Source organism: Sceloporus occidentalis, unplaced genomic scaffold (assembly GCF_023333645.1).
Source record: "Sceloporus occidentalis isolate IW3139 unplaced genomic scaffold, rSceOcc1.0.p SCAF_122, whole genome shotgun sequence".
In the NCBI taxonomy this organism is placed as follows: domain Eukaryota; kingdom Metazoa; phylum Chordata; class Lepidosauria; order Squamata; family Phrynosomatidae; genus Sceloporus; species Sceloporus occidentalis.
Window position 1 is genome coordinate 2,320,540 of NW_028317102.1, and position 14,006 is coordinate 2,334,545.

At 43.1% G+C, this 14,006-nt stretch overlaps 2 protein-coding genes across 2 annotated transcripts in view; one reads left to right on the plus strand and one right to left on the minus strand.

Moving 5' to 3' along the window:
• Nucleotides 1-5,256, plus strand: part of LOC149282153 (FGGY carbohydrate kinase domain-containing protein-like) — a 70,278-nt gene extending 65,022 nt beyond the window's left edge. The window contains exons 14-15 of the mRNA XM_089498564.1: nt 4,257-4,318; nt 5,175-5,256. Of these exons, the coding sequence (XP_089354690.1) occupies nt 4,257-4,318; nt 5,175-5,256 (144 nt within the window). The remainder of the gene's footprint in view (nt 1-4,256; nt 4,319-5,174) is intronic.
• Nucleotides 5,257-8,119: 2,863 nt separating this feature from the next.
• On the minus strand, nt 8,120-12,986 carry LOC149282154 (E3 ubiquitin-protein ligase RNF170-like). The gene is made up of 5 exons (XM_089498590.1): nt 12,936-12,986; nt 12,420-12,528; nt 8,858-8,931; nt 8,578-8,688; nt 8,120-8,425 (listed from the first exon to the last, which is right to left on the minus strand). The coding sequence occupies exons 1-5, from the start codon at nt 12,984-12,986 to the stop codon at nt 8,120-8,122; spliced, it is 651 nt and encodes a 216-aa protein (XP_089354716.1).
• Nucleotides 12,987-14,006: the final 1,020 nt, after the last annotated feature.

The window sequence follows — 14,006 nt, forward strand, 5'->3', positions numbered from 1 at the left end:
GACGAGAGTTTAGATTGTGAGTTTGTGACAATGGGGCTGATTTAGAATGTCTCAATAATAATTCAATCATAGTGGGGTTTCCTCCTCGAAATTGAAGCAATATATTCACAATTACAGTAAGATATGTACCTTGTATTCATTGACATCATATAATTAGCAGTATGAAATCTGAATACAGACGCACATAACAATGTACATGCATCTATTGCGTCTCTATAATGTCAAGTATAGTGAAATTTGGCTTATGGCGTTCCCATGGGGCGAGTTAGAATTAGTTACCCCATTAGAGGGCTGTATGTGATTAGGTGGGCAGGTATTTCCTTCCCAACTGAGTTTTGCCAGGACCTTGTGAGTATTTAAAGGCACACTCCAACCATCATATGCCGTTTAATGCAAATAATAGCTGGGTGGTCCCTTTAAATTTTTATGTTTCGCTTTTGTAAATGCTTGGGGGGGGGGATTCTGCAGGATCCCCCCAATGCATTTGCCATTTTCCCAAACCCCTAGCCATGCATGGCTGAACAAAGCTTCCCGCACCTCCAGTCAGCACCAGCAGTGGCATGCGTAGACATGGCCCCCATTGAATTCAATAGGAGCACTTTCCTGCTACTAATTGGCTGATTCCAGCGCCCAATCAGTGGCAAGAGTAGTCAGATGAGGAGTAGGGCAGCTGCTGCAGCAGGGCTGCCTTTTCTCTGCCAGACAAGTATGCTTTATTTTTTTATTATACATTCTTCTATAGCTTGGGTGCCCTTGACATTAAACTGTCCCTTGAAACCGGCCCTGCTTAGGTCTATTGTTCCTTTAACTGGATTTCTCCAACGCTGTGTACAAATATTTAAATGGAACCACTTTATATTTGAGAAATAGTTTACTTGCCAACACTCTTTAACTCCGCCAATTTTTTTTTTTATAAAAAAGGTATTCGTGTTGTCGGACACACAAACAGATTTCTCAAACGTCGGGTCTGTTTTAAATTGCAAAATATTATCGTTCCTTGTGAACTGCGTCCATTCTGTAAATTTCACATTCAGGGGAGGAACAGCGCGGATCCCGAATCCATCCCAGATGTGAAGCCGCACAGTCCACAGACATTAATCCTCCGCTGGCAGAGGGAAATGTGCTTTGTATTTGCTCAGTAACGCGGAGACTCTTAACTCCCGGCAGATGCAAATATTTACGGCTCTGTATCCATGGCCTTCAATGTAAACATTTTTTTTTTTTGGTTGAAAATATGTTGATACAGTATATTGTATTACCCTTTCCCGACGCAGACTTGCCCCGGCTTGACTACAATAACAATAACAGAGCAAGGGCTGGAAAAAAAAATGCCCATCTCTAAAAATGGGTGAAAAGTAGTGTAAAAAAAACATTGTTGTAGTTTTTGTCAACGTATATGTCACGTGACAAGGTGTTGCCCGTGTTTAAGCAGCAGAGCGCTGGGTTATGATGCCATGTGGGGGGGGGGGGTGCAGCCAAGCCTGGAACAACCCCCAAGGTAACTACACCACTGGTTACACATAAATGTTCGCTCTCTTTCCCGCTCATCAATGTGTCGGCCATGAAAGCAGCCCAAAATCTTTTTATTATTTATTGTTTTCTATAGCACCACCATATTCCACAGCGCTGTACAAAAATCCTTCTTATTGCGGTAAATACATGTTTTAAATGATTTGCCTGATCTATTCATATATTCACTGGTTTGCACGGCTAAAACAACTAATTGAACTTGTCACCTTAACAAAAAAAAGGTAGACATTACACAGTATCAAAGGAGAGAGCAAAAGCTGGTGGATGTTTTTAATTTTGGCAAAAAAAACAAAAACATGGATCTTGGCAGAAAATCATGCTTTATATTTTTTGATACAGGTTTTTTTTTTGAAAATGTAGGTGTTATTTTACCAGCCCTGATCCATATAAACTGATCTATCAAACCTTCTCTTTTGTGTATATTATTATTAATATTAATATTTATTGTTTTGTATAGCGCCGTTGTGTTCTGTAGCGCTGTGCAATGGGATAAATGTTACTGTTTGTGGTTTGTAATCAGAAATCTATAAAAGATGCTCGCCACCGGCTCTGCGAGGATGAAAAATAGTTCTTTAATCATCTCAGATTTCAGCCTACTCCCATTTTCTTAGGGAATGCATAATACAAGACATGTGACCACAGGAGATGTCACTGATAGGCTGCTAGGCTTTGTTGCCATAGGAGCATACAAATCTCCTAAAACACATGTGTTCTTTCTATGGGCTTGAGATAATATAATATAGCTTTTCCCTGCCATTTCAATACACGTTATCGGGGCTTTTAGGGCTGTAGAACCCTGCGATGCCCTCATACCCAGCAAACATTCTGACCTCCTAGAAAAGAGGGGCATCAGGGGAGGAAAGAGGGGTATCAGCGGAAGAAAAGAGGGACATCAGCGGAGGAAAGAGGGGCATCAGGGGAGGAAAGTGGGGCATTAGCGGAAGAAAAGAGGGACATCAGCGGAGGAAAGAGGGGCATCAGGGGAGGAAAGAGGGGCACAGGGATTTGGGACCCTGAAGAGGGACTATCCCCAGCCTTCCTTTGTTCAGCAGGGTGTTTATGCCTCTGTCAGTTCCAGTGCATGCGCGCACTGCACAGTGTTATTGCCTGTATTACCAGTATTTATAAGTGAACCATCACTTGTTTACAAAAAGAAAGGCATCAATGGGACAAAAGCCATTTGCTTCACTGATGCCTGGAAAAAAACAGTCCCTTTAACCAGTCCCAGTGACAATAACCCTTTTCTTGTTAGAATTGCAGATGAATCAGGGAACGGGGTAATTATTAGAAGATATTGTGACTGAAGTAGCCGCTTACCATGGAGGTCATTGTTTACTTATTGGTATCTATTTAAATCTCAACATTACTAAAAAAAAAAAAAAAAAAAAAAAAAAAAAAAAAGGATTTTAAATATCAAAAGGGTCTTCATTATGTACTCCGCAGCATTAACCCCACGCAGTTTTGCGGTGACCCTTCACAGGCTCCATGCGCAGGCTTCAGAAATCTCAAATGGCCAGTGATTATTTTTAGTAAAGGCTTTGTGACAAAAAAAAATGACATTAAAAAGAAAGAATATAGCTATATTTTCTTCCGTAAAGAATGATGTCTTTGTATGAAAACAGTCCGTACATTCATCCTGCGGACAATGTGTTCCTATTTCAGATTTAATTTTTAACCTGTATGTGGGAGTTAATAGATCGCTTTCTGTTTAATGAAGTGTCACAAGAGAATAATAGACGATATTATCCAAAATTAAATTAAATCAGCGCGTACAAAATTAACATCTAATTATACAAGTGAAGCGGCAAATTGTGAAATAATAATAATAAATTTTTTTTTTAAAACAGCTGATCAGTCACTTGAAGAAATGTTGGAGCAAAATTGAGACAACTGTTTAAAGGGAATTGCCCGTAAAATTTAGGTGTCGTTGCAGCTACGCTCAGATGCAGCCAGTATTTTTACCCTATGGGTAATTGGAATTAACTCTTCGATGAGGCTACATTTGTGATTCTTATCTCCCCGGATCACTGCAATTAATCAACTAGTCTTTAAATTACAGTTTTGTGTTTTTTGTGTTTATATATATAATATATTATTTTTTTAAGGCTAATTATTATGTTTTTTTTGCTTCAAAAATTAAAATGAAAACTGAAACTTGCAGGGGAGGGATGTGGATTTTTTCTTCCTCTTCGGTGACTGTACATGTTATTGCACCTGTGTGTGTTTTTTTTGTTAACGGCTAAACCCCCTGACCTTCTCCTGCAAGAAGGGCTTGATGGGCATTGGAAAGTCAGTGAGATTTCTTGTTCTATATGCAGGCGATGTGCCTATGACATCATACCTGGGGCAGATCGCTTGTTGGGGGAGCATTCTCCCCAGTGCGCCACCGCTCAATGGGCCAGCAATATGGCGGACTGTGCCTATTGTGTGCGTATGGGGGAGACTACTGGATGGTGTTGTGTGTGGGGATGAGGCGCTGCCAGAAAGTATATTGTGCGCATAGAGGTGAGGGGTGCCAGTGTTGTGTGAGGAGGGCAGAGTGAGGGGCTGCTGGATTGTGTTGTGTGTGTGGGGGGGGCTCAAAAGAGACAGAGAGAGAGAAGGAGAAAACAGAGGGAACAGAAAATGCTGCCACCCGCCATATTTTTTTTAGACCTGGGCAGTTTTTTTTATTACGTTATTAATTATTACTCTACTGTTCTAAAATATATATTTTTCGTCTACAGGAGGCTATGGAGACAATGTCCAAAGTGGGGAAGGTCATTTTTCCAAATGAACAACACAATAGGTGAGATCAGTTTGCTGATTAGCTGCACTCCCTGTCTGCACCTACGGAGTCGGCGGACTCAATGTTTATATCGTCTGTGTCTGTAGCACGGGCTTCATAGCAGGGCTTTAATACACAACGACGTACCGGGTAACCTAAGGCACGCGTGTGGTTACAATGTTTACTTATCTTACGTGATACTTTGTACCGCGCTGTACAGCAAAGCATTGGTGAATCATTAGCGCCATCTTTAGGCAGACAGAACAACAGCCACGGATCTTGGAATTTTTGTCACTTTGCATCAGTCTTTCAATTTCACAAAATGCTTCTCATTAGAAACAAAAAACAGAAATAATAAATTTTCATTAGTCTGAATAATAATAGAAATCATAGAATCCTAAAATGTGCCCGTTTCCCCTGCTGTAAAGACTCGAACCTTAATCAGTCGTTGGTCTCGTCTTAGATTCAGGAGCCATATGCCTATCCCATGCATGTTTAATACCCTCACTGTATTACCCTCTACCACTTCTGCCGGAAGGCTGTTCCACTTATCTCTCAACCTCTCAGTAAAGTAAACCTTCCATTATTACATCTAAGCCTCGGCCCTCTGTTTTTAGATGATGGCCTCTTGTCCTTTGTTAAATCCTTTTTATGTTTTTAAACGTTTCTCTCCCATTTCTCTCTTCCCTCTCCCCAAGCCGGACGTATTAAGACCCCTTAGTGGTTTTAGTCGCCTCCTCTTAACTCTCTCCAGAATCTCATTATCCTTCTATAGATCGGGGTCTCCAGAACTGCCCCCAATACTCTAGACCAGTGACGGCATATCCCCGGCATTAATTACTCTCCAGATCCTCGTGACCTTATCTCTTGTTTACAGGTTTTACGACAAGAAGTATCGAGTGTTCCTGAAGCTGGCGGAACACCAGCGGGAATATCGCGCTATTATGGGAGATCTTTAATCCAGTCGTGTGACGTGTGACGTGGCCAGAATGTCATCGCCACAAAGAGGACTTTTTAACCCCTTAATGCATTGTTTTCAATGGGTTTAGGGACCGCCCATTATCCTTAAGGGGTTAATAAACCGATCGATCGGATCGCAGGATATATATCATGTATCATAAATGCGTAAACGTTTCTTATTAAAGCTGATTTGCACAGAAATAGCGAACGTCCCGACAGATGACTGCCTCTCGTCACGCGATTGCCGGGATGGTTTGGGATTAAAGTTCTCCGTGGGACTGACTTGGCAAAGTTAACATCTTTAGCTGTCAATCAAAACATCCCCCTCTAGATATCATACCCCGGAACTTTCTATTCCTGAATTTTATGGGAAATAATCACAACATTTGCAAGCTGCTCAGGTCACAATAAGCGCAAAACACTTTTGTTTCACGAAAAACAGAGGAACAGGCAAACGTTTCCCTCCGTCCCGTGCGATGCCCGTTCAGACTGCATTGTCGCTCCACGTGCGAGGAGCAGGTGTCCTCGTATTGTGCTCCACACAGGATTTCCAGCTCCTGATCTGAATCCCACGGGAAATCCAAAGTAAAAAAGTAAAACATAACCGTTTAACCAGCGAGCCCAGCAATGATGCGAATAGACCGGAGTAATGCTTCGCCTGCCGCGTTTAGCATATTGTGGAGTATTTTTTATCCCGCGGAGCATTGCTTGTACCGGAGGGTTTCCAGCCGCTCGTAGCTCTGGTTATTCTATATCAACCTATACGTTATCAGATACTAAAAGTGCTTCGTCGGGAGTACCTGGGAAAAAGGTGAATTGTTAAGGGGGCTGCAGCAGTGTTCCCTCTAAGATGCGTCGTTCGACACTCATTAGCACGAGGTCAATAGATGCTTGTTTTCAGGCCTGGACTGGCCATCGGGCACACCGGGCATTTTCCCGGTGGGCCGGGCCGTGGCAGGGCCGGATTTACTTAGGCGCTGATGGAGCTGCAGCTCCAGGCCCCTACCTTAAAATAGGCCCAGTCAGGACCGGACTTAAGGGGCACCTGCCCCATAAGCCCCGCCGCAACTGCGACCGGGTCCGCCACCCTAAGGGGCCGGGAAGCCCCCACCAGGGCACAGGGTTTAAATTAAAACATCGGGGGGGTTTTTGTTGTTTTTTTATTTTTTTTTACTTTATTTAACATCCTCCATGTTAAATAAAGTTTTTGTTAACTTTATTTAACATGGAGGATGTTAAATAAAGTTAAAAAAAAAAACCCCGATGTTTTAATTTAAGCCATAAGGCCGGCCCTGGTGGGGGCTTCCCGGACCCTTAGAGTGGCGGACCCGGTCGCAGTTGCGGCGGGCTTAAGGGGCCCTGTGTTAATGCGGCCGTAGATGCCGCATAGGCGCCTGGAGCTGCAGCTCCATCAGCCCCTAAGTCAATCCGGCCCTGCCGCGGGCCCAGTCGCAGTTGCTGCTTGCTCCGGCAACAAGGTAAGTAGGGTGAGGGAGGAGGGTGCAGTGAGAAGGGGCAGAGGGGAGTTAGATAGTGAGAAAGGGGGAGAGGGGATAGATAGTGAGAGGGGTACATATTGAGAAGTGGGGAAGGGGGTACATAGTGAAAAGGGGGAACAGTGAGAATTGGCAGATAAGATGGGGAGAGGGGGTAATGTGAATGCGTATGAGAATGAATGAATAAATGTGTGGATGAATTGTGTGAATGCGTATGACAATTAATGAATTCATGTGTGGATGAATTGCTTGAATGATTTGTGAGACGGCATTAATGAATGTGTTAATGATTTGTGTGAATGAGTAAATGCAAAGAAGGTGCATGAAGGGTGGGCTTTAACAATAAATAAATAAATAAAAATGGGCTGCTTAGGCTTAAATGCCCGGGCCTATTTTTTTGTCCCAGTCGGGGCCTGCTTGTTTTAGAAGGAACGTTCCTAACGAGCTCCTCGCCGTACGGACTTACCGGGCAGATTGAGGTGTCATTATGAGACGGCTCTCATTAGAATTATATATATATATATATATACATATACAATGGTAGAATACAGTCTGCACGACATCACATTTAATGCACCGATGACATTTCTCAGCTATGACACGGGCGGTGATGTCATCAATATGTCTCTAAGATGGAAGTTTATTTTATCGTTTCCCAGGCATATCGGATGTTGCACATTTGGCAGCAGAATTATTTTAACGACCCGTAAAACTATAATCCTAAATAATACACTTCCGAGATGTTTTTGAGGCGGCCGTGTACGGTGACGTTTGAGCGGAACGTCGAAGTGTAAATTTATTACAAAAGCACAAAACATCCGATATTAATATTCAAAATAAATATATTTTACACTTTGTAACATATAATACATTCAAGAACAATGTTTGCTCTGCGGTACTGGAAGCAATATGCGATATTTACAACTATTACATACAAAAGAAATCTGGAGTTTAATGCTCCCTTTGAGGAGAGATTAAAGACGAGAACGAATTCAATGCAAATATGGGACAAGAACATGTTCCCAGGTCCTATGATCTTGCGGTATATACTTGATCCGCTACTTCTGCCTCTTCCTATAGCTATTCACATACTTTACATTGTCTATAAGAAACCTGTTCTAACCCTATATAGCCAAGATCCCTACAAGACAATCCATTCAACCATCTTCGACAGGAGACAATACAGTATCCAGATCCATAAGGATTCTATCTCCATAAAATATACATCGAGCTTCCGTCTTGGTCCAGAGTCTGTGTGTATCTACAGGACCTAACGCTACATGTTAAATGTCCACATTGAATCTCGATGTGTTTGCCATGTAGACGTTTACAGAACGCGCTGATCGCATCGATTAGTGGATTTTGTTTAATACTCCGTTAGGTTGCTCTGGGGCGATGAATGGATGATGTTTATCCCCTCCGACCTGAGCTGCTGTAAAATGTTGATTGTGAAGATCAGGAGAATGAAGACCACCACTAAATCATCGATGGTGCTGAGAATTCCACACAGAGGGTCCCGGATCATGTCGAAGGGAGAAGATACACACAAGATTGCGCCAAAGGAACACACAATGACTCGGAGGCAAAAGATCCAGACGAGTCCACCCAACGTGAAGAGTCTTCTCATTACAAGGTGTAGTAGGGATGGAAGATCAAACAGGTAGTCTGTGACCTACAAGATAAAATAGGTTTTACTATCTCCAGGCCGACGTTGAGTGTGTAATGGAAGGTTCTGTGTGCAATAGCCAAGCATTGAGCTAGCAGCGTCCGACTGGCAAGGGTTGCGGTGGAATAATGTAAAAGGACTCGTGAGACGTCACTTACTGGGCGCCGTTTCCCGGAGAAGCGGTTATTGTAACGGCGGATGTCCTGCACGATCTCTCTGCTCGCGTTATCCTGCTGCGTGTCGCAGAACTCTTTATAGAGGAAAACAACCTACGAGCCAAACACCAGAAAATAGATTTAACTACAAATGTGACAAATCCGCTGAACTCGCTCTAAAACACGGATATCGCGGCACACGGGATCCATTTGGACCCTCTTCATCGCCAGCTAACGCCATTCTTAGCGGATATCCCGGTATGTTTCATGAGATAACGTTCACCTTCTGTCTGCAGAGAGGGCAGCTGACGGCACCTAACCACGGGTCGTGCTTCCAGTACTCCACGAGACACGATCCTGAAACACAGAAACGCAACGGAACCTTAAGTCAAAAGTCCGAACAGTTTATTGATACCGCTGTATGAATCATCGGTAACTGGTTTGGATCATTTTCAGTGAAAAAGTGTACGTTTTCATAAAAGTTGGAGGAATAAAGTCAGAGTTTAGCATAGCAGTCATCTTGTAGTGAATAAGTACATTTTCACGTGACTTCTTCTTGTCTTGGCATTGTGGGAGATCTACCGACTACTATTATTATTATTAATAATATTAATAATGATAATAATAATAAACATTTATTCCATATGACCCGACGTATATACATTTGTACAGCGAGTTTCCTGTGAATTTCCTGCACATGTTTTTCTTTAAGAATGTCATAATGAAGGGACAGCAGCTGGGGAGGAATTAGGACAAATTGGTTCGAACATTTCCTGTAAATTCATAATTGTTTTTTTAAGGCGTGCGCTGTAATTTGCCGTTCACCTGGCCCCTGGCCCCTGTCATCACCAACTTATTATTGTTTATTTTAGCGAAGGAATATTTAACCTGACCCCGGGCTGTGGATGGGAACCCAGCTGGGTCAGACACGACAGTTTACCAAAACACCATTTTCTCTGTATGAAGGATTATCGCGGTAATGATGTCATCCGTCCTTAACGTCAATGTGTATTAGAAGGACTCTTTTTAACAGGGAAGCATAAAATCTACAATGCAGGGCAGCTGATACATTTTCAATGCCCAATTCCATGGTGCATGGTGGCGACCCTAACCTGTTCTACTCAATACAAGTAGGGAGTCCACATCAGGGACATATACACACACTACATACACACATATACACTACATTCACACACACACACTACATACACACACACATACATACACACTACTGCTCAAAAGTTTGGGTTCACTCAGCTGTTTTCATGGGAAACAAGGACATTTCTGGCAGTAACATAATTTGCAAAAGGGTTTTCTAACAATCAATTAGCCTTTTAAACTTAAACTTGGATCAGCGAACACAACGTGCCATTGGAACACAGGAGTGACGGGAGTGATAAAGGGCCATTGGAATACAGGAGTGATGGGAGTGATAAAGGGCCATTGGAAGACAGGAGTGATGGGAGTGATAAAGGGCCATTGGAACACAGGAGTGACGGGAGTGATAAAGGGCCATTGGAAGACAGGAGTGATGGGAGTGATAAAGGGCCTCTGTACGCCTATGAAGAGATTCCATTCAAAATCCAGCTACAATAGTCATTTACAACATTAACCCCGTCTGCTCTGGATTTCTGATCCATTTCATGTTATTTTAATGCACAAAATCTGCTTTTCTTTAAAAAAAAAAAATCCTCAGATCACGGAAGCAGGTGGGAAGCTGAAGCTCCATAAGATAAGTAATTCCATATGAGTTGTTTGTTTAGGGGGCTCCCTGGGGCGTCCCTTTAGCTAATAGTTTCCGTATGATTTTTTTTTTACTTTTTAGGGCTCCTGGAAGATGGTCACTTCGTGCAGCCCTATTGGACGACGCAAGGATCAGCAGTCGCTCAGTGGGATGCAGTGCGGGGCAGGGGGCAGCAGGGGGCGCTGTGCCCTGAAACTGCCCCAAGTTCCATCTACGAGCTGCCAAAAAGCTGTAAGCTGAGAGTTTATAAATAGTTATCAAGGCGAACGGGAAACTTGTGCAATCACGAGCTCTTTTTGGACTGTTTCTGGTCAGGCTTCGCCGGGCATCCTGCCATCGCCGCGCAGGCTCAGGTGATGCAAAGGAAACAAGATAAAATTTAACCCCATGAGGTGGATTTTCCCAATGACCCAATTAATGTGCCATCATCAGTCCACAATTGACTTGCACTGTGTGTGTTGGAGAGCCCTGTTGGCCGGGTCTCAATGCTCTGTCATCGTGACAGTTCCTCTGTAATACTGACACTGTGACCTTGCGAGTGACCGATGGCGGCCGCGCCAGGAATGTAGCGAGCGATATAAGCGGGTTTCTAACCCTTATCCGCTGATGGGTTATCTCAGCTGCTGCGGTCTACAACTCCCAATATGCCCAGGCAGATCTGCTGCCTGGACTTCATGGGATTCAGGATAATAACGCACCGAACAGAGCTTCTAGACAGACAGTAGACGAAGGGTGGTCTAAGGGGTAAATACATATGGGGGATTTCTGCAGAATCCTCCCCGAAATGCATTTTATGAACTTAGGGTGTTCACCGTATCAAAATGTAATAAATCCTTTAAACCGATCCAAAAGAGGATGCAGCCGGGCTGATAATCTGAAATTAAGCTCACCGTTTCCTTCTATCGCTTTACAGATAACGGTCGCTATTTATAAAGTAATAATTCCGGGGCGAAGTTTAATATTCAACTTTCGCATGTTTGTTTTTGTGTAACTGTAATTGGCAAATTGTTAGGGAAACAACTCTCTGACAGAGGTAAAAATAAAACTTGGTAAAGTAATTAGCGAAAGTGGTGAAATTGAAGCAATCACCGTGGAAACCGGTGGAGTGTTTGTAAGGCTTGTACCCTTAGAATTGGTTTTCATTCCAATATTCTCCAAAATATATTTAAAGGGACGCTGAAATTTTCGGACCCTTTTTTAAAAACCGTGCTTGTATTAAGAGTTAAGCGAGGATCTTCCGGGGCTTTATGAATGCAGCCGGATCCTGTATGGTCGTCGACCGGCTTCTGCATAGGAATTAGGGTATTATTATTATTATTATCTTTTATTTGTATAGTATGAGGCACACTAAGATTTTTAGGATGGCATCAGAAGCCACGACGACCCCCTTTACATCACTGAAAGGCTGGAAAGCAGTGTTGTGACGGGTTGGCTGGCCGTGCGAATGTTGAAACTGTTTCAGCCTCTTCCTTACTCGCAGATCATTAATGTAAACACGGCGGGGGTGTGTGTCGGAGCAGCTCTGTGATTGGCTAACGGGCTCCAAATTTTGCACAACGGTGACATCCGATTCAGCGGTCGCCTTTAGAATGTCACGGGACGCGAGGATTCATCCAGAACGGGGTTACGGTGAAACAAAACCTCACGAGGAAGGAAGAATTCTAGAAAAATGTATAAAACTCTCCAGCTTCGTTGCTGTCACATCTGGCCGGGTACCAAGCAAGCTCATCGCCCTAAATTTGCCAAGATGGTCAAGACTTGAGTGACACCTTACTTGGCAAATATCCTGCTTGTTTAGACAGTCAAACTGAGTGATGTTCACAACGTAAAAAGGAGAAGAGGAGTCGTTAAGGTGGAATGTCCCATCACCGTACCTGGGAACTCTCCAGGTTTGACCCAGAGAACTCCGGGAGAAGCAACACTTCTCCGGTTCACGGTCAACGCTTCAATCCTCCGGGTTGCGGGGTCTTGACGCGCCCCACTCCCTGCCCCTTTCTGTTTTAATTGGGGGTGTTCCCCGCGATGTCAGTATGATGTCACACGTGCTCGGGTGTCCTGGGTTGCGTGCAGATTTTTATGATACATGATTTAGATAACTTACCACAAAATAAATGGCCACAGTTGGTCTCCACGGGCAAAGCGGCCGTCTGCAGACACACGGGACAGTTTAAATCCGTGCGGAAACGGGGCTGACGGCATTTGTAGGCATCCTGGAATCAGAGACAGAAGATTTTACTAGATTAAATTTATTTATTTATGTAATGCAATCATTTAAAGTTATTCAACAGCTATGGATGGGCCAGATCCTGGTGGACTAAGGACTTATGTATAAAGAGCCAAATGGTGCAGTTGCCATAGCAACTAGCAGAAATTCTGCTCCACTTTTACAACACTGTTCTACAAGACAGACAGCTTGATATGTATCTTTCATTGTTCAAACAGTAAAAGCTTTATAGCAAAGAACAAAAAACAGAGCAATTTTAGTAAAAAAATCCCCAAAACATATTATTTATTTATTTTAATATATAGTTGTCAGATCAAAAGAAAAGATATTTATTTACATTAAGGAGTTAAATCACACACACGGAATACGACTCTAATAGGGCTTACGACTTACTTTTGGATCTGCACAATGTAACGTCTCCTTCTCCTTTTTTTGGAAATCCATATCGGGTTTATTCACACCGAAGAATCTAGAAAAGATTGTGCATCCATGAGCGACACGGTTCCGCAGAATATTCGTAATGTTATATCGCGCGCTGCGGGTTTGGGTTTGTATCCGCTATTTTCCCACCAGTGCAGGGGTCAGGCTTACTGGGCTGCAGTCATTGTTAGTCTAAAAGGAAAAGCCGGAACAGTTGAACAAATCTACATATTTCCAAACAACCAGATGAACGACTACAAAGGTCTCTTCTTCCGAACCCGGCAGTTACATAGCACCTTACATTCCAATTAGCCAATGAGGGGAAGTTTTGCTTTAGCGGGTGAGGTTAGAGAAGAGTTTTTACGTGGCGCATTGATGCTATTTATATAATCGTTAGAAGAATAATGTATTTATTTAAAGGGACACTCAAGTCATCGTATGCACTTTAATGCTGCGATAGCTGAGTGTCCCCTTAATGCCTGGAGGCACCCCCTATACCTCTCTCTCTCTTCTCCTGCCCTCCAGCTCCTAGGCTTGGAGATGTGTATGAATGGGCATCCAGTGCTGGCTCATGTAAGAGTTCCATTGGGGTCTAATAAGACCCCCGGAACCATGCACAGAAAGCATTCCGACTGATTTTAATGAGAGCTCTTCTCTTGCCAGTGATTGGGTGCTTCAAGCAGTCAAGACAAGCACAAAAAGTCAGTCACTCACGAGCTGCAGCTTCTCCTGAAGTGGCTTCTAACATTTTTTGTTATAGTTTTAATAAATGCATATTCAATTATCTACTTTAACATGCATTGTAAAAAAAAATCTCTATGATAAGTAAATCGTGATAATGCATGTGAGGTAATAGCAGGAAGGGCGTGTTGTAGAAGTACAAAGGTCTGTTAACACGGATACATGTCACAAGTCACGATCAAAAGACCCTGATGACCCGTGTCTACACATGCTTAGTTTATAAACATTACAGGCTGGGCCAATGTCATTACTGGCTGCCTGAAGAAAAGAAAACGGATACAGCCGGACCACTCCAAAAGAAGA

Excerpts from the sequence above, each read along its gene's own strand:
- LOC149282154 (XM_089498590.1), bottom strand. The coding sequence starts at position 12,986 with ATGGATTTCCAAAAAAAGGAGAAGGAGACGTTACATTGTGCAGATCCA. Across the intron at positions 8,689-8,857 it reads GCCCTCTCTGCAGACAGAAG|GTTGTTTTCCTCTATAAAGA; the intron begins GTGAACGTTATC and ends TTTGGCTCGTAG. Across the intron at positions 8,426-8,577 it reads TCTCCGGGAAACGGCGCCCA|GTCACAGACTACCTGTTTGA; the intron begins GTAAGTGACGTC and ends TTTATCTTGTAG.